The sequence below is a fragment of the Pholis gunnellus genome (assembly GCF_910591455.1).
Source record: "Pholis gunnellus genome assembly, chromosome: 1".
NCBI classification, from domain to species: Eukaryota; Metazoa; Chordata; class Actinopteri; order Perciformes; family Pholidae; genus Pholis; species Pholis gunnellus.
The window spans coordinates 1,216,094-1,240,632 of record NC_136528.1 but is presented as its reverse complement, the minus strand read 5'-3'; the positions used below and the strand labels follow the sequence as shown (position 1 = coordinate 1,240,632).

Sequence of the window (24,539 nt, the reverse complement as noted above, 5' to 3'; positions counted from 1 at the left end):
ACTAAAAACAAGACTTTATGTGTTCAGGTAGGAAATATTAACAAGCAGAAACATACAAGTGTTCATTTTCAGTGGCATTAAAATTCATGTGAATCTATTTCAAAGACGTTTTTACAAAGAAACTGGCAATGATTGGCTTATCGCACACACACACACACACACACACACACACACACACACACACACGTTCTACTTTCAGTTCGCAATGATTGTTTCCTTCTTAAATTCTTCAATGTTACTTCTTCATCTGATCTGAAAAGATAAATTCCTAAAACTGGAGGAACACGTCTTCTCTTCTTCATTGTCGGGACTTTCACTTGAACCCGAGTGCTTTAACTCAGCGGTGTCAGTGAACTTCTTCTTCTGGGGCTAATTATAATCACTTCAAACCACCCGGTGACGTATACAGTCCCGTGGCTGCTGCTACTCCATGATACCGGCGTTGCTGAGGTAGACGTCAGTGACGGGCAGGTTTATCTGGTCCGGACCGCCGGTCTGCAGGATGAACTGCTGCAGCTTACACTGTCTCAGCTCTTTGTTCAGCTCCTCAACCATCTCCTGTCTGCCCTGGATGAAGAAGGGAACACACATGTTACCAACAGCACAGACTTTAGGCACATTTCAACATATCAACCCTCCCAACTTCTATTCATGTCCTCGGTACCAGCCGTCATCGAAAGATTAATAGTCAACGAATCACACGAAAGGACCCAAACCAACAGTGCTAGAACTATATATTTGTGACTTATTTGTGATTGTGGTGTGACTGAGTCCTTGCACAGATTACTGGATGACGGAGGAGTCATACCTGCAGCTTGTCCTCCTCTGTCTGCAGATCCCTCTGTGTCCCCGTCAACGCCGCCTCCAGATCTTCTCCCTGCTGCCGGCGGTAGTGGAGCTCCTGCTTCAGAGACCCCAGCGCCTCCTCCGGCTGCCGAGTGTCTGCCCGAGAGCTCCGCCTGTGGGCTCCGAGCTGCACGTCCTGCTCTAGCTGTGCAGAACGAGCTCGGAGCTCCTCGATCTGATGACCGTGGTCGTCCACGGACGAGTGTAGCTGCTGCAGACGTCCGTGCATGTCTGTGGATAACAGCGGTTACATGTCTAGTTTGAGAAAAGCCAGAGGAAGAGCTTGAACACGATTTGAACACGTTTACCTTCTTCTCTGTCCATCTCTGCCTGGAACTCTTCCTCCCACTTATTTCTGAGCATCAGATCTGCCTCGTTCTGCCTCAGCCGCTGCTCCAGCTCCTCCAGTTCCCCTTCGGCGACGGGACTCGGACCAGGAACTTCGGCAGATGAACTTTCCCGCTCCCACGCCTCGGCCTCTCTCTCCAGAGATTGAAGCTGAATCTCCAGGTCCTGCAGCCTCCTCTGCTGCTGCAGGATCTGCCTGAACACCTCCTCCTCGGGGGAGTTGTGAGGGTCTAGGAAAGAGACGGGGGAAGCTCGGGGTTCTGGGGAGGCTCTGGGAGACGGAGACCAGGCCCTGTTTGGTTTAGTCCTCTTGGGGTGCGTAGAGGAACCCAGACTGTGCGGCTCTGGTTCTTGGTGGTCTTGACCATCGCCGCGGCTGGGACCGGTCCTCCGCAGGACGAACTGGACCTCCGTGGCCAGCCGTCCCAGCTGAGACAGATGCTGGAGAGGACAGTCGTCAGCTACCAGCTGTCTCTCCTTCCCTCGTAGCGTCACGATAAGAACGTAACGACCTGTCTGACCTGCGGAGAACACAGATAATAAGATTTAACAGTTTGATTTAGCTCACGTAAGCCAGAGGATTTGTGGTTTCTAGTACAAGTAGGAAGAAGTAACTGAATATTATAAATACAGGACTGTCTCAGAAAATTAGAATATTGTGATAATCCCCATACGTGTGATTTAGTTTACTGAACCAAGCTGAGTGTTTTTCAAGGCTCAGGAAACCCTTGCAGGTGTTTCGAGTTAATTAGACGATTCAAGTGATTAGTTGAATACCCTACTAGTATACTTTTTCATGATATTCTAATATTTAGAGATAGGATATTTGAGTTTTCTTAAGCTGTAAGCCATAATCAGCAATATTAAAAGAATAAAAGGCTTGCAATATTTCAGTTGATTTGTAATGAATCCAGAATGCATGACATTTTTGTTTTTTTAATTGCATTACACAAAATAAAGAACTTTATCACAATATTCTAATTTTCTGAGACAGTCCTGTATGTTGCTTGAGAGAAAAAGCAAGAATACAATTATTAACAGGGCAGCCGTGGTCCAAAAAGCAAAAGTACATTTTATTTCATAAATATATGTTTATTAAGATACGTATGTGAATGAGCCCGAGTAGAATGAGACTCACCGAGTGATTGTGCCAGAGCGATGACGACATCCTGGCAGGAAGTGTTCAGTGATAGGCCACACACCACTCTGACCACGCCCTCCACCCACACCTTCAGCTCCATCAGCAGCCTGCAGGAGACAGACGGACACGTTACTTCAAAGATAATCAGTAAATGCAATATATAAAATCACACATTTAGAGCTGATTTTAGACTTCTTTTGGTGCTGAATGCTGCTTTTATGGTGAATTTTTTATTTAGCTGTGTAATGTTCATTTTATTTGTTTCCCAAGCTAATAACGCTAACGCTAGCCGAACTTGTCAGTTATACTTAACTTTTAAAGTGTAAGTAATTTCGCGCGGTGTGTTTTGTTAGTTTGTGTTAATAATTGAGAAGCTCGTATTTCCTGCCGTCATGCATGCAGACGGTAGACGGCAAACCGGACGACGTTGTGACTTTAGTGGACGAGAGCAGGACCGTAAAATCTGGTGAGACCGGCAGAGAAAACTGGCAACGTTAACGGAAGAAGAAGTTACCGTCCAAAGTAAGAAATACGCCAACTTTCTTAAATAGGGACTATTTCTTCAGTATGAAATATTGTAGACAGTTCATTATTATGATTTTCTATTTCCCTCCATGGTATCGGGCACTGATTCTGGAAGAATATGTACATATTTAAATGCCAAAAATGAACTTCCATCCACCTTTAAAGCAACTAAACCTGGACCCCAAAACACGCCCGTCTGATAGAAACCAACACAAGTTAAATGAGAAAATAGCTGTTTTCAACACAATAACACAATAATAACTCAAATGATTAATGTACATCGCTTCAAATACGCGGTCTGTATTTCTGACAAAAACATATTATTTGAACTATAATTTTCTAAACATTGAAATTTCATAAACCCTAATTTAAAAGAAAAAGTGTTTTCATTTTCAGTTCTATAATTCCCTTTAAACATATTTAAAATGTGTTATAATCTTACTATAACACAAGTACTATTCATAATGCTTTATAACAGTAATCATAACACGTTATAAAGCATATTGCAATGACTATAATGCATTATAAACAATGCGTTATAAAATAATTATACTATATTATAACTATGGGAATTATATTACACTATGATCTCAACTATAAAGTATTATTAACTATAAGTCATTATAAAATGACTCATAATGTGCTATGATTATAAATATAAATATAATTACACAGCTATAAACAGATTATATTGCATTATAAGTGTGTTAATAATGCATTTAGACATTTTGACATTTGATAGAGACAGAAGAAGGGAAAGGTAACGTTTCATTCTGTGTTAATATGATGGTAGTCTGAGATTATTACATGCTGTAAAATAACGGACTCAGATTACATGAGACCCTGTTGTTCACATGGAACTCTGTAACCTTCCTCCTGAGTGATGAAGACAAGTGTACGAGATCTCTCTCTCAGGGTGAAAGCAGAGAGACAAACCGACACGTTGAGGAATTTACTCGCTCATTGAATTGAAAGTGAGAACTGTGAGACAAGAAGCCGACTCACTCGTGAGAAACGTTCCTGTTTGCTCTCAGACGGAGAGACGATCTGTTACAACTCTGTGTGCAGTTTCGGTAAAGAAAACTCTGGATGTGCGTAGTTAATTATTAACTAAGGACTCGTGTTATTCAGTTTCAGTCGGGCTGAAACCAGATAATTCTAACCGAGCATTGATTTAACGACTCACATGAGATGTTAGGGGCTCATTAGCAGACTTCCCAGCATGCAGCACACATAAAACATTTAAAAAAAGAACAATAGAATGATAATAGAGCGCTGTTGTTGGTCTGATTGTTATTGTGGTTCATATCTTGTTTCTTGACCTGCAGATTAAAGTAGAGATCAGAGCGTCTTCAGCTTCTCTAATCTGACGCATTCTTCACTGAAACAGAATTTTGTGATTTCAATCAAATCCTTTGCATTTGATTGGACGGGTAAAAAGTGGGCGGGCTTTAAATCTGTGACAGACCTCCACTGATGACGACAGTTTCTGACGGTAGGATTCATGATAGTATTGGTTTGAAATTGATCGGTACGAGCACACTTCATATTTATTTTTACGGGGACTAAAGATGATCGGATTCTTATATAAAAATTGTGAAAAAGTTGACGATTTTGAAATCTTTTGCATAAATTGTTAAATAGTCGAACACTGTGACCTAAAAGAGTCATTTAAAAACTTAAAAACATCTCCTCAGCATCTTGAAACCGGTTTATTTTCCTTGTGCGGTAAAGACGATAACTAGATGATCCATTTATTCCAGTTCTCTGAAGAAGATGTGATTTAATGCCTCTGTGTGTAAACTGATATGAAGCAGTGACTGAGGAGACTTAGTGGACCAGACGTCCTTCTGAACATGAGGAGGACCCTCGTAGTTTGACGGAGACGTGTGGAGGCTTGTGTCTGTTTTGCAGGAGAGGACACACCGGTTGGCTGAGAGCAGGAATGTGGAAGAACACGCTGACATTCCTGGAGGACTGAGACTCCGCCCACACATACCTCCGCTCTCTGTTTACCTCCGCTCAGTATCACCATCACAGAATACCCAACGGAACGTCCTCGACACACTGGAGACTACAGAGAGTTATACTCCTCATGTGGATAATCAGGAATCTCTCTCATCTTTAGAACATATATAAGAATTGAAACTGTGCTCCTCAGTTTCCTGGTAGAAAAGTACAGCTACGTTTATAAACCTTCTCAAAGGGAAACCGTCTGCTCAGTCTGAAGATCTAATTTGACTCTTTAAGAATTTAATGTTTGAGTGAATGAACCTTATTGTTCTCACTGCGGCTCAAATCAACCAAATCCCTTCAGTAGCTTTGATGTCTTCAGTCCATGACTGCTGTCGCAGTGCTTTAGTGTAAATGTTCATGAGCGACTTGTTTCCTCTGCTCGAGTTTATCTGCGTCTGTCTTTAGCTGACAGTGAAATCCTTTGAACCTAAATTAAAGTATTCTGACAGTGAAGTGAAGAAGCTGCGAGGCCTTTATGTCCAATATCGTACCGATTATTAAGACGAATGAAGGTAAAGAGGAATGTCAAACACTTAATGTAAATATTTTAAACAAACTAGTCACAGAAATCAAGAATGAAACCGTCTCCTTTCTCTTGAAGAAGTAACTGTAACAAGGTTTCAGGGTCTCTAGAGCTCAGAGAGGAATTTAAAACACTCACCTGTTTCAAAGCTGCTCTCGGTTTCATTGATGGTCATTTCTCACTGGTGTGTGTTCAGGCTGGAGGAGGAGGAGGAGGAGGAGGAGGAGGAGGAGGAGGAGGAGTGAGGCTGTGGAATGCAGCCTTTCTGGATGCGCTGCATGAGAAGTGATGTCACTCTGTTGAGGGAGGTAATTAACTTCATGTACCATTTTTGGTTTTCTTCCACTTTCACCTTTCAGAGGATTTTTATTTCCCTTTTCTCCTCCACAGTTATCTTTACGTCTCACTTTTAGCGTGAGGTCAGATCATAACACGTCTCCGTCCTTCATCTCTTTACATATTTATTTTTATTCCTTCATGAGTTTATGGTCTCAATCTCTAGTTTCAAGTCTTCTTCAATACAGCATGATGTTCATTTAGTAAATGATGGTCCATTTAGAGTCACACAGACCATAAAGCAGGGGATGCTTTAGGTGATTGATAGGTTTTCATCTTAACTTGAACTCTTTTACAGTGTTTTCATTATATTAAAGTTGGTTGTTCTTCGCTCCACTTTCTCGTTTTACTTTTTGTTGTAACAAACACAAGATGAACACGACCCCGAATGCTGAACTCGAGGCTTCAAAACATCCACAAACCAATGAGTGACATCACGGTGACTACGTCCACTCCTTATGTGCTGTATCTGCTTGTAACGAATACTCTGCGATTCTGATGTTTTTGACTGAAGTAAGAGGTTTGAATACTTCCTCTGTCTCCAGAAACGGTGATGTCACCGTGACGCTGAACGCCGGCTCCTCCCACTGTGAGTAAAAGATATAAAGTGAGAGGAGCGGCTCCGACCGCCGCCCTGTTCTTCCTCCAGCATTCCTCTCTGCAAGTCATGTGTGTGTGTGTGTGTGCTGAGGATTAACAACTGTGCTCAGCTGGTTTCTGCTCACACACACACACACACACACACACACACACACACACACACACAGTGTTGAGGAGAGATGGCAGCCAGCAGCAGGTTTCACTGCACTTGGATGATGATGATGGATGGCAGCATCTCAGCAGCAACATGTGCATGAATTAAACTACACATGAAAGGTCATGAGAGGCTGTTCACTAGTTTAAACTCAAGCTGAGAGCAGAATAACATCCACTGGATGTAGAGGTTAAGGGTCAATCTATTAGACGCAACATATAAGTAACTGCAATTTATCTTCTCAATTTATCTTCTCATAGACTTCTATACAACCAGAGGAGTCGCCCCCTGGTGGACATTAGAGAGAATGCAGCTTTAACACGTGAAGCTTTGGCTTCACTCGTCAGAACCGGAGGTTTCAGACTGTTGGATGTTCCCCCAACTCAACAGCAACGACAGCAGCAGAGGATTAAATGTAAGTATTTGGGTTAAACACACTCGACTAACGATAGACGAGCCTTTGAGAGATTAGAAAGTAAAACCTATGAAGCTCTCACTTTTACGTTAAGGGGTTTAAAGGTTCATTTATAGCTTAATTTATAGCTTAGACTTTATAGATCATTTTTATTTCATATTATGTAAATAAATAAACAAACTAGAACAAATGTAGACATGTTGTGAACCTCAAATATCATTTTTAAAGTCCAGTAACGTACAAATTAAATCTAACTTTCAAAGTCCAGAACAATCATTTGGATTAATTACACGGCTAACCTTAAATGAGTTATTTTGCTATTTAAGATGCTATTGTTTGGTGGTGTGAAGGAAAACGTACTTGTTTTATTGTAAGAGCAAGGTGCATTCTGGGATAATGATCACCTTAATTCAGCGAGCATATCTTGGAGTTAAGACAATAATATCCTATTTGTAATATCTCCATTTGATTTTTCTTTTCTTACTTTTGTACCCAAAACAGGGCAGCAAGGTACATGACAGATACGATTTTCCCTTTTCTGTTGTTGTCTCTCTGTGATTAGGACACTTCTGGAGAACATGGGTCTGCTGGAGAAGGTGACATACTATGCAATGCAAATAATAATTATATTGACGTGTGATGCAAGTTTAAACTGAGCAGCACATCACCATTACAGAGCTGCCATCCATGTAGGACGTCTCCATCCAACAGCCTGCTGACTATGGAGCTCATCACTAATGTAGTATATGTAATACTTTTCATTATGTTGATACATTTACTACATTCCTGTTTACATTCAGTTTACTCATTTGAAATATCATCTCCACAAATGTACAAGATTTTATTTATATTTAGTTTTTTGTATTTTAACTTGCACTATTTTATGTCTAAAGACTTCTGGTCTCCTTTCATTGTGGACTTCTGGTGCTTTGACTGCCACCTTGTGTCTGTTTTCAAGTGGTGAGTGATTGGTGTGTTAGTACAAACGTTGAGTCCTATACAGTAACAGGTACAACCTGTACACAGCGTCTCATCAGCTCATTTTATTGTTCACTTTATAGGACTAAAGCTTGTATTTACTCAACAAGAGAGCAAAGCTGCCAGATTCTCTGCTGTGGGATCTGACACAGGAGAGTTATTCATGTTTCTGATTTATTGTGCCATCAAGCGGTAGAAAGCTGAAATGCACATCATTCTATCACTGAACTTCAAACAGAGTAACCACACATGACATTCCATTCACCTCCATTGTATTTTAGAGAGATGCAGCATTGTTACATATAAAACTACCCCCCCCCCCCCCAAACACCACTGAGCCAATCACATCTTCTCCTCATCAGAAACAACGTCAATATAACCGTGTTCTGAGACTGTAGTGTTGTAATATTAATATCTGGTGTTGATAGACACTGCTTTCCCAGAATGCATTGCACAATAGAAACAATGAAGCTAATGAAAGCTGAAAGTCTGACTGTTGACTGTAGCAGCGCTTATCGTTAGCTTGAAACAACTTTATACCCAATATTATTATATTAATTCACAAAGTGACATGAAGAATTCTTTCATTAGGTTTATTTCACTTTTCCCCACATGATCTTCATACATATATTATCATTGTCACTATTCAATAAGCACATAACCTTTGTTAACTTGAAGAAAGGAAAGAATAAACAAAATTAACAGATATGACATCACTTTCAGCTCCTTGTAGCTTTTTAACTCATCTGTCACAAGTTGAACATGATCAACAGGTTTCTCTGCTGTTTGATAGTTTAGATCATATTTAATCATCAGCTACAAACTCAGTTACATCAACATACTGAAACATTTACATATTTATTCACTGACTTTTATCAAATAAACATGAAAAGATCTAAATGTTTTGCATGTACTTATGAGAAGTAAAAAATATGGAATTAGACAACATCTGTCTCTCATGGCCTTTGTTCTTCAACATACAGAATATTAATCTTTATCTTTTGCACTTTTCATTATAATAGAGCTTTATTCATGAAAAAACTAAATGTACAAGAAAACAAAAACTATTAATAAAAAATAATTATTAAGTGAGAGATAAAAGTATTTCCATCTTGATTAACTTCTTTTGTTTCTTGTTCAACACATCATCAACATACCAACACATCAACATCATCAACACATCATCAACACATCATCAACACATCATCAACACATCATCATCGTCTGAAAGAATGAAAATCTGAATCAATAATCAATAACGAGTCAAAGGATGCTACAGTTTTTACATATGAGCCAAAAGTCACTGGCATCAACATGCATATTCTTCAACTATTGCTGACGAACATAGAAAGAGAAATAAAACCATAAAAATGTAAAAAGTGAAGTTAGTATTAATAATAATAGAAATCTCCTCACATGGTCTCTGTACTGCAGAGACTCACCTCATCATTCTGTGCACACAAGTCATTGTGTTACTTTGTTAAACATATTATTTAAAAAGAAGAAAGAATGTAAGTATTTAAAAGTAATAAACAAAGCAGGTCGACACCAAACTTCATTTGCATCATTTGTTATTCACTGACTGGTATCAACTTAAACAATTTATATACAATACATAACTTATACAAAACATAATGAAGTCTGTTTAGAAAGTCAACTGAAGCGATGAATGACTCACGCTGACATGTTTACGAAACATCTTGTTTCACGTCTTCAAAATTATCACTATAACGCACAAGTCATATAACAAATATGAACAAAAAACAATAAAAACAAAGACTTTTAATCAAAAGTAAAAATGTCACAAAAGAGATAACATGGTCTCTGTCCTCTGGTGATGTCTGAAATACATCAGCATCATATTTGTGCACGTCAGTTATTAAACACATCGACATTCAGCATCTTAAAACATTTCTAATGATCATAAAGAATAAAGGTAAAAAACAAAACATGATCTCTATTTTAATGATCTTTGTAGTTTATCATAATCAATATCATTGTCAACATCAATATCACGCAGGGAAATATATATAAACTATAGAATTAGATATAATATAGAAGATATTTAAAAGTCTAACTTGACTGTTTCCAGCTTTGAGCTTTTCTGTAACTTGTTGGTCTCATCGTTTGTCGTTCTCAGAGTTCATCAGAACAAAGATGAGACCGTTCACTGTCTGGAGCTGGTTTAGTCCTCATTGAGTCTGAAACCATGAAGTCAGTTGAATAACTAAACAACATTTAATACAATAAACAATAACTCTTGTTGTCTGTCATGTGTTTGTTGTTTTCATGACACTGAATTAGAAAGAAGACTTCTACTTTCAGAAGTAAAGATAATGGTGAAGCCAAGTTGATCATTTCAAACAGTATTGATCGTCTCATATTTGACTGATTGTTCTGCTGAAGAACGTGTTCAGGTCTTGTTTCCTGTTGGTCTTCTTTGTTCATTTGTTCATGATAAACTCTTCCATGTCTAAACATTGTGTTGTTTAAACTATAATTGTCAGGATTGAATGTTCACTTTATGTTGAAGGCGTCTTTTAATCCCTTCAGTGCTTCTTGTTTTGTGATGTTCCTCCAGGCCTCTGGAACATCAGCTGGCTTGGCTTCGTATTCTTCAGCAAATCTATCATTGCATTGAACCAGGACATATTTCCAGTAGTCTGAGGCCTGTATGCTGGGGTCAGGAGGAATGAGCCAGTCTGGATAGTACTTGGTGTAGTCCTTGTAAGGATGGTCCTCCCAGTTAGTGTCTGTGTTAACGAATGTACGTTCACTCTGCACATCTGTTGTACACAGTGCTTCAGACAGCTTCTGAGTGGCTTTATACTGATATCTACCAAGACCTTCTGGCCGATGAACAGCTGCATGATGTTTCTCGTGTTCTTTGCCTCCAGCCTCACAAGGAACTTTACAAAATGGACATTGTTGTCCACAGCCAAACACCCGCTTGAACAGCTCATCTTGTGGTTTGATTTGAAGTTTGTTCAGAGTGTCAGTGATGTCTTCAGAGTTTGAGAACTCCTCCTCCAGCTGTTCCTTCAGTTCACTCAATGATTCACTGAGGCTCTTTGTAAACTCATGGTATGTGCTCTGGATTTGAAACGAGGTGCTTTTTTCAGCCTCCACTGAAATCGAGATGTCTTTGATCAAACATCTGCGCATGTTGTTGATGAGCTGTGTGATGCTTTCCTGGTCGTCTGGCAGCAGAACACCATCCTCTCCTTTTGAGGCCTGTTCTAAAGCTCCTGTTATTTTTCTAACAATGACCTGCAGATTCTCATTCTTCAGTTTGAACAAAGTGTTGTCTTCTGACATCTTTTGTATGATGTGCTGAAATATCCAGTCCTTAACATATGTTTCATATTTAGTAATGTACTTTACAAAACTCTCAAAGTCGTCCTTTTGCAGTAACTCTTTCTGAACGTTATACTGGAAAAAGGAGCGGGAGTTGTACTCTGCTGAATGGCTGCTGGTCAAAATCTCATCCACAATGTTGACTCCCAGAGATCTTCTGATGTACTCTTCAACAGCAGGTTTGATACAAAGTCTGACAAAATCAGTTGCTTTGCGTTGGCAGTCATCTCTCTCTTTGTATAAATCGATAAAGTCTGACTGGTACTGAGTCTTGTACTTCTCCAGCTGCCTTCCAGGATCATTCTCTGACATGAATTTTTGGTGCATTTGTATGAATTCCCTTGAGGCAATGCCACAAATGTGAAGTTTCAGGTCAATCTCAAATTGGGTATTTGTTTTGTAGCATTTGTCGCTCTGTTTAAGGGATTCATCTATCTTCTCCAGAAGATCCCATGTGAAAGATTCATGGTAGTCTCCGTTTGTCTTTGTTTTATCAAGAACAAACTGGGTGGAGATCTCAATGACTCTGTTTGCAAAGATCTGTACATCACTCCTGCTTAACGTATATTTTAGTTTCTCTTTTAGTGAGTCGACATGGTGTTTTGTGGTCTTAAATTTACCCTTCCCAATTTCCTTTAGCTCAATGTTTTGCAATTTCATATTTACATTTCGATTTGAGAAATGTTTTCTCAGTTGGTTGAGAATGGATGCAGGTATGTCTTGTTCTGTTAGGCCAGGTATATTAACAGTGACTTGAGTCCACATCTTCTCAAACTCTTGTGTCAGCTGTTCATCAGACAGTGTGGAGTCTTTGCAGTCACTCAGGAGCTTCATTACTCTGTCTTCAATCTCGCCTCTGTGTTTCCTCTGTATGTCTTGAGCCTCTTTTAAACCGATTTTTAGCACTCCACCGGTTTCCCGGCAGAGCACCATGGCCTCGGATTTGGAGGTGCTAACTCTCATCCCCGCCGCTTCACACTCGGCTGCAAACCGCCCAAATGAATGCTGGAGGTCAAGATCCGAGGAGGCCAACAGGACCACATCGTCTGCAAATAGCAGAGAGGTGATCCCGAGACCCCCAAACCTGACGTTCTCCACCACCCGGCTGCGCCTAGAAATCCTGTCCATGAAAGTCACGAACAGGACCGGTGACAAAGGGCAGCCCTGGCGGAGGCCAACACCCACCGGGAACGTGTCTGACTTTTTGCCGAGAATGCGGACACAGCTCCTACAGCAGTCGTACAGAGACCGGATCGCCCGTTGTAACGGGTCCGGCACCCCATACTCCCGCAGCACCCCCCACAAGAACCCCCGAGGGACCCGGTCGAAAGCCTTCTCCAAGTCCACAAAACACATGTAGACTGGTTGGGCAAACTCCCAGAACCCCTCCAGTAGTCTTGCGAGGGTAAAAAGCTGGTCCACTGTTCCACGGCCGGGACGGAATCCGCACTGCTCCTCTTGAATCCGAGGTTCGACAAACGGTCGGAGCCTCCTTTCCAGCACCCTGGCATAAGCTTTCCCCGGGAGGCTGAGTAGTGTGATACCCCGATAATTCGAGCACACTCTCCGGTCCCCCTTTTTGAAAATGGGAACCACCACCCCGGTCTGTCATTCCATGGGCACTGATCCCGACCCCCATGCGACACTGAAGAGGCGTGTCAGCCAAGACAGCCCAACAGTGTCCAGCGCCATCAGCATCTCAGGGCGGATCTCATCCACCCCCGGCGCCTTGCCACCAAGGAGCTTTTTGACTACCTTAGCGACCTCTGCCAGGGATATGGGTGAGCCCCCCAGGTCTTCAGGCGCTGCCTCTTCTGCAGAGGACATGTTGGTCGGGTTTAGGAGTTCCTCAAAGTGTTCTTTCCACCGCCCGACAATGTCCCCCGTCCGGGTCAACAGTTCCCCCCCCCCTGCTGAGAACAGCCTGGGGTAGGCCCTGCTTTCCCTTCCTGAGCCATCGGATGGTTTGCCAGAACCTCCTTGAGGCCAACCGAAAGTCCTTCTCCATGGCCTCCCCGAACTCCTCCCATGCCCGAGTTATAGCACCCGCGACCACCGCAGCTGCAGTCCTTCTGGCCTCCCGGTACCTCTCAGCTGCTTCAGGAGACCCCTGGGCCAGACAGGCCCTGAAGGCCTCCTTCTTCAGCTTGACGGCTTCCCTCACCTCCGGTGTCCACCATCGGGTTCTCGGGTTGCCGCCACGACAGGCACTGATGACCTTCCGGCCACAGCTCCTAGCGGCCGCGTCCACAATAGAGGCTTTGAACATGGTCCATTCGGATTCCATGTCCCCAGCCTCCCTCTGGATGTGTGAGAAGTTCTTCCGGAGGTGGGAGTTAAAGACCTCCCGGACAGGGTCCTCCGCCAGACGTTCCCAGTTCACCCTCACTATACGTTTGGGCTTGCCGGGTCTTTCCAACCGGTTCCCCCGCCATCTGATCCAACTCACCACCAGGTGGTGATCAGTTGACAGCTCTGCTCCTCTCTTCACCCGAGTGTCCAAGACATACGGCCGCAGATCAGATGATACGATTACAAAGTCGATCATTGATCTCCGGCCTAAGGTGTTCTGGTACCAGGTACACTTATGAGCCACCTTATGTTCGAACATGGTGTTCATTATGGCCAAACCGTGGCTAGCACAGAAGTCCAATAACGAGACACCACTCGGGTTCAGATCGGGCAAGCCGTTCCTCCCAATCACCCCCCGCCAGGTTTCTCCGTCATTGCCCACGTGCGCGTTGAAGTCCCCCAGGAGAACTATGGAGTCGGCAGGCGGCGCCCTTTCCAGGACCCCTCCCACCGACTCCAAGAAGGCCGGATACTCCGAACTGCTGTTTGGTGCATAAGCACAAACCACAGTCAGAGCCTTGCTCCCCGCAACCCGTAGGCGCATGGAGGCGACCCTCTCGTTCTCTGGGGAGAACTCCAACACAGCGGCGCTCAGCCGGGGGCTCGTGAGTATCCCCACTCCCGCCCGGCGCCTCTCACCTTTGCAACTCCGGAAAAGGACAAAGTCCAACCCCTCTCCAGGAGCTTGGTTCCAGAGCCAGTACTGTGTGTGGAGGTGAGTCCAACTATATCTAGCTGGTATCGCTCCACCTCCTGCACCAGCTCCGGCTCTTTCCCCGCTAGTGAGGTGACGTTCCACGTCCCTAGAGCTAGTCTATGCTGCCGGTAATCGGCTCGCCCAGGCCTCCGGCCTGACCTGCCGCCCGGTCTGCATTGCACCCGACCCCGATGCTTGTCCCTGCGGGTGGTGGGTCCACAGGGTGGCTGCTCCATGTTGTTTCTTCGGGCTGAGCCCGACCGGGCCCCATGGGCGAAGGCCCGGCCACCAGACGCTCGCCGACGAGCTCCCCTCCTGGGTCTGGCTCCGGGAGGGTGCCCCGGTTTCCCTGGTCCGGGCGAGGTGGCTGAAGTCCGTGGGCTGCTTATCATTGGGGTTCTTTTGAACCACTCTTAGTCTGGGCTCTCCCCTGAGACCTGTTTGCCTTGGGAGACCCTACAATATTAAACTGTGCTCTACTAATCGTGAGTTTACTGCGTCCAATATTCTAATCCTTCATGGATGCAGGATGCGAACCTAGCAACATCCTTGAAGAGTTGAATTAACAGTATTGTTGCCTGTACTGATTGACATCGTAGAGAATACAAAACAGAGGCTGGCTTGAAAAAATACTGGAATCATCCTGTTAATCTATTGTGTATTCCCACCAATGGTCAGTAAGTAGGGGAACCTGCAGGTATCCAATGGCCCAAATAAAGTGCAAATACAGTGACATTAAATATACATAAGCAACGACAGATCATTCATTACCAATTAAAACACAATCATACACACATACCTCCCATGTCGTCTTGTGGACACACGTTTCCAGTCTCCATGTCAAAGTCGTTAACACTGCACATGAGTCTGATGCCATCACCACTCTCTCCGGCCTGACGTCCTCTACCACTGTAAGGCAATAATATGCCATGATCTCACATGTAAACACAGATACATCATCGCTGAGTCTTTACCCACACTCAAAATGGAATTCTGGGATTACTGCTGCTGTTCTACCAGTTTTAGGGTCTTTAGATCCATCTGTATATAATTGTGGTAATTCTCCTGATGTATGACTATAAGATCTTACAGTTTCCTCCACATTCATCTCTCATCAGTTCAAGGAGGCCAAGATCAATTTCAGGCTGCGGCAGTAACCAAGGAGGAACAGCTGGACCACAGCTGGAGAATAACTCCTATCCAGTAAACCTAGTTCACTAGCCTTCTTCTTCACAACCCAACCAAAGCTCTTTGTTGGCCTTTTTTCATGTTTCCAGCACGGCTCAATTGCACTTATTGTTGGATGGTTGTTATGTCCTTGTAAACTGACCCAATATGTCATCATGATCTGGATTCTTCTCAACTCCAATAACATTTCCCCCATTTCTACCTGCAATGCTGGCTCAGATGTTGTTGTAAAGGCCCCACTACATATCCTTGATGCTTGTATTACTTCCAGTACATCCTGTCTTGCACTGATTGTTGTTGATTGTTAAATGTTATGCACCTCCCGTCATGTCAAATTCCTTGTATGTTCAACACACCATGACAGTAAACGGTTCTGATTCTGATTCTCCCAACAAGGTTTTAGACGCCGACCTATATGCCCCACAGCCATAGTCTAGAACTGATCTCATCAGACCCATATATATAGCTTTCAAAGCGGACCTGTCAGCTCTCCACTCTGTTGCTGTTCCTTGTTTTTTTCATTGGATTTCTTTGGAATTTAAACGACGCAATTGTGTCTCATGATATCTCAAATTATGAGTTCATCACAATGTGATTCAACTGAAAGACGATAAATTATCATATTGAATTATTGCTGAGTTCTATTCTAATGTTATAAATCTTATCCCATGTGTGTAGTTAAATTGGTGGATGTGTTTCTTTATTTGATTGTCTCTCATATGTTTGAGGTGTTTTTTCGTCTGGTATTTGTTGTTGAAGGGGTGAAGATTCTTTCATTCATTTTCTTTCCGTTTTTCTCTTCGCTTGTGTTTCCTGAAGCTTCAGTACATTGAGTTCTCTCTGCAAACATTATACATAGCTGCACAATCTGTTTGAATTAGTGTGTTTCTGTCAGTACAATGTCAATGTCATTGCCAACACCCTTCAGAGTGAACAACGAAACCAACTTCAGATTTTGTAACTCAAGGAATGTTGATGTAGGTGTGAACTTCCTTGTGGATCAGCGCCAGCCTCTCTTATCACAGACTCCTGACACATTTCTTCTTCACTTCCTTAAAGCTGACAGGGAGGCATTGCCAGCAGACTGTTAATGGACAACAACGATGGTGTTATTTGTTGAGATCAAGTTGGTCTGTTCATGTGTGTTGGTACAAAACAGTGTTGTAAGTTACCTTTTCTTCTGACAATACTGCATTTAACTAAATAAACTGTATTTAGCACACAGACATATTTAGAAACCAGTTGAATCTTTTTTGCTTTCTATAATAATTAAAGGGTGGGTCCATTTTCTTTTGACGTTTTATATCATTCAAACTTTCAGATTTTGTTGAAATTACATATGTACGTATGGTCGATAGGCCTGACACTAAAGTTCTTAATAAAATGAAATAAAAGTAATTTTTTAACTCTTGTCAAGTACTTAATTCACACAGAACTATTCTAAAATAGGATTTACCCTGTGATTAGTTCATTTTGAATTACCAGAAAACATGCTCTTTGCTTTTCTGGCGTTCATTTATGTGTTGGGGCGTAAACATGCTGCAAATACAGTCACGTCAGTAATGCGTCATTGTTCCAAAATACTGTCTTCCAGTTGTGCCAAATGAGGAGATTTTAGACCTTCTGTGTCAATGAGAAGTATAAAGTCAAAATTCAAGTCACTTTTTATGTCTTCACCCACTCTGAGGAAGAGCATGAAAACTCCTCTAGTGCATCTGCCACTGCTGACAGGGAACTGCACACCAAACATGGTGTTGAGGAGTGTTGACTTCCCGGTACTTTGAACACCCAACACCGTCAGCACCAACAGTCTGCTCTTCTCTCCAACCTTCTTGTGAAGCTCCGTCAGGACGTCTGTCACCCATCTCTGTGGGATGTTGGAAGCATCTCCATCCAAGAGCTCTAAAGGATATCCATCCAGCAGCATGTCAGCAGCCAAACCAGGGAGATGAGACATCTTATCAGCAGTGTCTTGTGACTGCAGGGAGACCTCATAGATCAGTCCCATCTCTCTCATGTAATGCTCTATTCCTAAAGAGCTATCCACCAAAGCCTGATCCAACTCTGCAATGAGTTTTGCATCTTTCTTCTTGCATTGCTCTTTGAACTCATTACGCAACTTAGTCAATTTGTCCCGAGAATGGCTGTTAAACTTGAATTTCATCCACTTTAGGAAAAAATCTCTTTTCTCTTGTGGATAAGGCGTCAATGAAACTCTTGCTGTCCAAGAGAGTGAGAGCTGTGATAGAGAATTTTCCCTGTGCTCGTACATTTCTACTGTGACTTAGTTTATGTGCCTTATTCACTAACAAACCTATATATGTGGCATATGATTGTGTACCTAGGAGAGTGGTTATCTCTGCCTTTGCTTTGACAAGGGGGATTAACTCAATGGGGGTGCAGTTTAACCAGAGAATGTTCCCAGGGGTAATCAAGGGTAATAAAGACAGATCTCTTTGTGGGACAAGGCTCAGAAGAAGAATGGGATGACTGGAGGGGTCAATGGGGAGCTTGAAACTGCTGATCAATTGTTATAATGTAAATACCTGATGTTCCCCCCCACTGTGTGCTGAGATGCTTATCTCAGAAACTGGATTCTTGGCTAATTCCTCTGCAGACTGCGCTGCAGTCTGTATGACGATGAAAACCTTCTATGTCCTGCTGTGTTGGTAGATGAGGTCTGACTTTTCCTTCAACTCCATTGTGCTGTCACACCTAGAGAAAAAAATAAATATGATCTTACAGAAACGCTGTTATTTTCATAGAAGCAAACATTGTATTCTTGGTGATACATTGCGGATCAGTTTCAAACGATCAGATCAATGAAAACATCCAACATGAAGTATCCTTGTTCTGTAATTGATTGGATACGTGCACTTTCTGTGTCAAGCACTTGATTAACTACATATAGTTGGAGAAACTTGTGACTGGAGGGTTGCCAGTTAAAATACTTTACATCAGATGTTTTGGCGGGAAATTTTGGTGACTGTTTTTATTTTCAATTTAGACGATGCAATTACGTCTCATGATATCTGAAAGTATGCGTTCATCAATGTGATTCAACTGAAAGATGATAAATTATCATATTGAATTATTGCTGAGTTCTATTCTAACGTTGTAAATCTTATCCCATGTGTTGTCAAATTGGTGGATGTGTTTCTTTATTTGATCGTCTCTCATATGTGTGAGGGGTTTTTTCGTCTGGTATTTGTTGTTGAAGGGGTGAAGATTCTTTCATTCATTTTCTTTCCGTTTTTCTCTTCGCTTGTGTTTCCTGAAGCTTCAGTACATTGAGTTCTCTCTGCAAACAATATACATAGCTGCACAATCTGTTTGAATTAGTGTGTTTCTGTCAGTACAATGTCAATGTCATTGCCAACACCCTTCAGAGTGAACAACGAAACCAACTTCAGATTTTGTAACTCAAGGAATGTTGATGTAGGTGTGAACTTCCTTGTGGATCAGCGCCAGCCTCTCTTATCACAGACTCCTGACACATTTCTTCTTCACTTCCTTAAAGCTGACAGGGAGGCATTGCCAGCAGACTGTTAATGGACAACAACGATGGTGTTATTTGTTGAGATCAAGTTGGTCTGTTCATGTGTGTTGGTACAAAACAGTGTTGTAAGTTACCTTTTCTTCTGACAATACTGCATTTAACTAAATAAACTGTATTTAGCACACAGACATATTTAGAAACCAGTTGAATCTTTTTTGCTTTCTATAATAATTAAAGGGTGGGTCCATTTTCTTTTGACGTTTTATATCATTCAAACTTTCAGATTTTGTTGAAATTACATATGTACGTATGGTCGATAGGCCTGACACTAAAGTTCTTAATAAAATGAAATAAAAGTAATTTTTTAACTCTTGTCAAGTACTTAATTCACACAGAACTATTCTAAAATAGGATTTACCCTGTGATTAGTTCATTTTGAATTACCAGAAAACATGCTCTTTGCTTTTCTGGCGTTCATTTATGTGTTGGGGCGTAAACATGCTGCAAATACAGTCACGTCAGTAATGCGTCATTGTTCCAAAATACTGTCTTCCAGTTGTGCCAAATGAGGAGATTTTAGACCTTCTGTGTCAATGAGAAGTATAAAGTCAAAATTCAAGTCACTTTTCATATCTTCACCCACTCTGAGGAAGAGCATGAAAGCTCCTCTAGTGCATCTGCCACTGCTGACAGGGAACTGCACACCAAACATGGTGTTGAGGAGTGTTGACTTCCCGGTACTTTGAACACCCAACACCGTCAGCACCAACAGTCTGCTCTTCTCTCCAACCTTCTTGTGAAGCTCCGTCAGGACGTCTGTCACCCATCTCTGTGGGATGTTGGAAGCATCTCCATCCAAGAGCTCTAAAGGATATCCATCCAGCAGCATGTCAGCAGCCAAACCAGGGAGATGAGACATCTTATCAGCAGTGTCTTGTGACTGCAGGGAGACCTCATAGATCAGTCCCATCTCTCTCATGTAATGCTCTATTCCTAAAGAGCTATCCACCAAAGCCTGATCCAACTCTGCAATGAGTTTTGCATCTTTCTTCTTGCATTGCTCTTTGAACTCATTACGCAACTTAGTCAATTTGTCCCGAGAATGGCTGTTAAACTTGAATTTCATCCACTTTAGGAAAAAATCTCTTTTCTCTTGTGGATAAGGCGTCAATGAAACTCTTGCTGTCCAAGAGAGTGAGAGCTGTGATAGAGAATTTTCCCTGTGCTCGTACATTTCTACTGTGACTTAGTTTATGTGCCTTATTCACTAACAAACCTATATATGTGGCATATGATTGTGTACCTAGGAGAGTGGTTATCTCTGCCTTTGCTTTGACAAGGGGGATTAACTCAATGGGGGTGCAGTTTAACCAGAGAATGTTCCCAGGGGTAATCAAGGGTAATAAAGACAGATCTCTTTGTGGGACAAGGCTCAGAAGAAGAATGGGATGACTGGAGGGGTCAATGGGGAGCTTGAAACTGCTGATCAATTGTTATAATGTAAATACCTGATGTTCCCCCCCACTGTGTGCTGAGATGCTTATCTCAGAAACTGGATTCTTGGCTAATTCCTCTGCAGACTGCGCTGCAGTCTGTATGACGATGAAAACCTTCTATGTCCTGCTGTGTTGGTAGATGAGGTCTGACTTTTCCTTCAACTCCATTGTGCTGTCACACCTAGAGAAAAAAATAAATATGATCTTACAGAAACGCTGTTATTTTCATAGAAGCAAACATTGTATTCTTGGTGATACATTGCGGATCAGTTTCAAACGATCAGATCAATGAAAACATCCAACATGAAGTATCCTTGTTCTGTAATTGATTGGATACGTGCACTTTCTGTGTCAAGCACTTGATTAACTACATATAGTTGGAGAAACTTGTGACTGGAGGGTTGCCAGTTAAAATACTTTACATCAGATGTTTTGGCGGGAAATTTTGGTGACTGTTTTTATTTTCAATTTAGACGATGCAATTACGTCTCATGATATCTGAAAGTATGCGTTCATCAATGTGATTCAACTGAAAGATGATAAATTATCATATTGAATTATTGCTGAGTTCTATTCTAACGTTGTAAATCTTATCCCATGTGTTGTCAAATTGGTGGATGTGTTTCTTTATTTGATCGTCTCTCATATGTGTGAGGGGTTTTTTCGTCTGGTATTTGTTGTTGAAGGGGTGAAGATTCTTTCATTCATTTTCTTTCCGTTTTTCTCTTCGCTTGTGTTTCCTGAAGCTTCAGTACATTGAGTTCTCTCTGCAAACAATATACATAGCTGCACAATCTGTTTGAATTAGTGTGTTTCTGTCAGTACAATGTCAATGTCATTGCCAACACCCTTCAGAGTGAACAACGAAACCAACTTCAGATTTTGTAACTCAAGGAATGTTGATGTAGGTGTGAACTTCCTTGTGGATCAGCGCCAGCCTCTCTTATCACAGACTCCTGACACATTTCTTCTTCACTTCCTTAAAGCTGACAGGGAGGCATTGCCAGCAGACTGTTAATGGACAACAACGATGGTGTTATTTGTTGAGATCAAGTTGGTCTGTTCATGTGTGTTGGTACAAAACAGTGTTGTAAGTTACCTTTTCTTCTGACAATACTGCATTTAACTAAATAAACTGTATTTAGCACACAGACATATTTAGAAACCAGTTGAATCTTTTTTGCTTTCTATAATAATTAAAGGGTGGGTCCATTTTCTTTTGACGTTTTATATCATTCAAACTTTCAGATTTTGTTGAAATTACATATGTACGTATGGTCGATAGGCCTGACACTAAAGTTCTTAATAAAATGAAATAAAAGTAATTTTTTAACTCTTGTCAAGTACTTAATTCACACAGAACTATTCTAAAATAGGATTTACCCTGTGATTAGTTCATTTTGAATTACCAGAAAACATGCTCTTTGCTTTTCTGGCGTTCATTTATGTGTTGGGGCGTAAACATGCTGCAAATACAGTCACGTCAGTAATGCGTCATTGTTCCAAAATACTGTCTTCCAGTTGTGCCAAATGAGGAGATTTTAGACCTTCTGTGTCAATGAGAAGTATAAAGTCAAAATTCAAGTCACTTTTCATATCTTCACCCACTCTGAGGAAGAGCATGAAAGCTCCTCTAGTGCATCTGCCACTGCTGACAGGGAACTGCACACCAAACATGGTGTTGAGGAGTGTTGACTTCCCGGTACTTTGAACACCCAACACCGTCAGCACCAACAGTCTGCTCTTCTCTCCAACCTTCTTGTGAAGCTCCGTCAGGACGTCTGTCACCCATCTCTGTGGGATGTTGGAAGCATCTCCATCCAAGAGCTCTAAAGGATATCCATCCAGCAGCATGTCAGCAGCCAAACCAGGGAGATGAGACATCTTATCAGCAGTGTCTTGTGACTGCAGGGAGACCTCATAGATCAGTCCCATCTCTCTCATGTAATGCTCTATTCCTAAAGAGCTATCCACCAAAGCCTGATCCAACTCTGCAATGAGTTTTGCATCTTTCTTCTTGCATTGCTCTTTGAACTCATTACGCAACTTAGTCAATTTGTCCCGAGAATGGCTGTTAAACTTGAATTTCATCCACTTTAGGAAAAAATCTCTTTTCTCTTGTGGATAAGGCGTCAATGAAACTCTTGCTGTCCAAGAGAGTGAGAGCTGTGATAGAGAATTTTCCCTGTGCTCGTACATTTCTACTGTGACTTAGTTTATGTGCCTTATTCACTAACAAACCTATATATGTGGCATATGATTGTGTACCTAGGAGAGTGGTTATCTCTGCCTTTGCTTTGACAAGGGGGATTAACTCAATGGGGGTGCAGTTTAACCAGAGAATGTTCCCAGGGGTAATCAAGGGTAATAAAGACAGATCTCTTTGTGGGACAAGGCTCAGAAGAAGAATGGGATGACTGGAGGGGTCAATGGGGAGCTTGAAACTGCTGATCAATTGTTATAATGTAAATACCTGATGTTCCCCCCCACTGTGTGCTGAGATGCTTATCTCAGAAACTGGATTCTTGGCTAATTCCTCTGCAGACTGCGCTGCAGTCTGTATGACGATGAAAACCTTCTATGTCCTGCTGTGTTGGTAGATGAGGTCTGACTTTTCCTTCAACTCCATTGTGCTGTCACACCTAGAGAAAAAAATAAATATGATCTTACAGAAACGCTGTTATTTTCATAGAAGCAAACATTGTATTCTTGGTGATACATTGCGGATCAGTTTCAAACGATCAGATCAATGAAAACATCCAACATGAAGTATCCTTGTTCTGTAATTGATTGGATACATGCACTTTCTGTGTCAAGCACTTGATTAACTACATATAGTTGGAGAAACTTGTGACTGGAGGGTTGCCAGTTAAAATACTTTACATCAGATGTTTTGGCGGGAAATTTTGGTGACTGTTTTTATTTTCAATTTAGACGATGCAATTACGTCTCATGATATCTGAAAGTATGCGTTCATCAATGTGATTCAACTGAAAGATGATAAATTATCATATTGAATTATTGCTGAGTTCTATTCTAACGTTGTAAATCTTATCCCATGTGTTGTCAAATTGGTGGATGTGTTTCTTTATTTGATCGTCTCTCATATGTGTGAGGGGTTTTTTCGTCTGGTATTTGTTGTTGAAGGGGTGAAGATTCTTTCATTCATTTTCTTTCCGTTTTTCTCTTCGCTTGTGTTTCCTGAAGCTTCAGTACATTGAGTTCTCTCTGCAAACAATATACATAGCTGCACAATCTGTTTGAATTAGTGTGTTTCTGTCAGTACAATGTCAATGTCATTGCCAACACCCTTCAGAGTGAACAACGAAACCAACTTCAGATTTTGTAACTCAAGGAATGTTGATGTAGGTGTGAACTTCCTTGTGGATCAGCGCCAGCCTCTCTTATCACAGACTCCTGACACATTTCTTCTTCACTTCCTTAAAGCTGACAGGGAGGCATTGCCAGCAGACTGTTAATGGACAACAACGATGGTGTTATTTGTTGAGATCAAGTTGGTCTGTTCATGTGTGTTGGTACAAAACAGTGTTGTAAGTTACCTTTTCTTCTGACAATACTGCATTTAACTAAATAAACTGTATTTAGCACACAGACATATTTAGAAACCAGTTGAATCTTTAGTTTTTATTTTTTTTGACGTTTTATATCATTCAAACATTCAGATCTTGTTGAAATGGCATATGTACATATGGCCGATAGGCCTGACACTAAAGTTCTTAATAAAATGAAATAAAAGTAATTTCTCTTGTCTAGTACTTAATTCACACAGGAGTAATCTAAAATAGGCTTTGCCCTGTGATTAGTTCATATTGAATCATCCGAAAACATGCTATATTTCTTCTGGCATTTATTTATGTCCATCCATCTTCCTCCGTTTATCCGGGGTCGGGTCGCGGTGGCAGCAGGCCAAGCAGGCTGACCCAATCTTCCCTCTCCCCGGCAACATGTTCCAGCTCATTCTGGGGGATCCCGGGGCGTTCCCAGACCAGCTGGGAGATATAATCCCTCCAGCGTGTTCTGGGTCTTCCCCGGGGTCTCCTACCAGTT

General features: G+C 41.7%; 2 protein-coding genes across 3 annotated transcripts; both read right to left on the bottom strand.

Annotated features, from left to right (window-relative positions):
- Positions 1-5,573, bottom strand: LOC306715919 (ras association domain-containing protein 7-like). 2 transcript variants are annotated; one of them, XM_079186419.1, is made up of 5 exons: positions 5,538-5,573; positions 2,333-2,442; positions 1,155-1,715; positions 809-1,077; positions 1-567 (listed from the first exon to the last, which is right to left on the bottom strand). In XM_079186419.1, exons 2-5 carry the CDS (start codon positions 2,433-2,435, stop codon positions 424-426), a joined length of 1,077 nt encoding a protein of 358 aa, XP_079042545.1. In that variant the 5' UTR covers positions 2,436-2,442; positions 5,538-5,573; the 3' UTR covers positions 1-423. The 2 variants fall into 2 exon arrangements, with proteins under 2 accessions (XP_079042545.1, XP_079042546.1); XM_079186420.1 differs by lacking the exon at positions 5,538-5,573 and having other exon boundaries at positions 2,333-2,568.
- A 4,109-nt stretch (positions 5,574-9,682) lies between these two features.
- LOC306696634 (interferon-induced very large GTPase 1-like) lies at positions 9,683-22,562 on the bottom strand (the record flags this gene model as incomplete). Its single annotated transcript, XM_079160294.1, has 4 exons — positions 9,683-12,175; positions 17,158-17,696; positions 19,615-20,157; positions 21,983-22,562. 4 exons carry the CDS (start codon positions 22,560-22,562, stop codon positions 10,400-10,402), a joined length of 3,438 nt encoding a protein of 1,145 aa, XP_079016420.1. The 3' UTR covers positions 9,683-10,399.
- Positions 22,563-24,539: the final 1,977 nt, after the last annotated feature.

Coding starts and splice junctions, on each gene's coding strand:
- LOC306715919 (XM_079186419.1), bottom strand. CDS start 2,435: ATGGAGCTGAAGGTGTGGGTGGAGGGCGTGGTCAGAGTGGTGTGTGGC. Junction 1,716..2,332: donor CGCTCTGGCACAATCACTCG/GTGAGTCTCATT, acceptor TGTTCTCCGCAG/GTCAGACAGGTCGTTACGTT. Junction 1,078..1,154: donor AGAGATGGACAGAGAAGAAG/GTAAACGTGTTC, acceptor TGTTATCCACAG/ACATGCACGGACGTCTGCAG.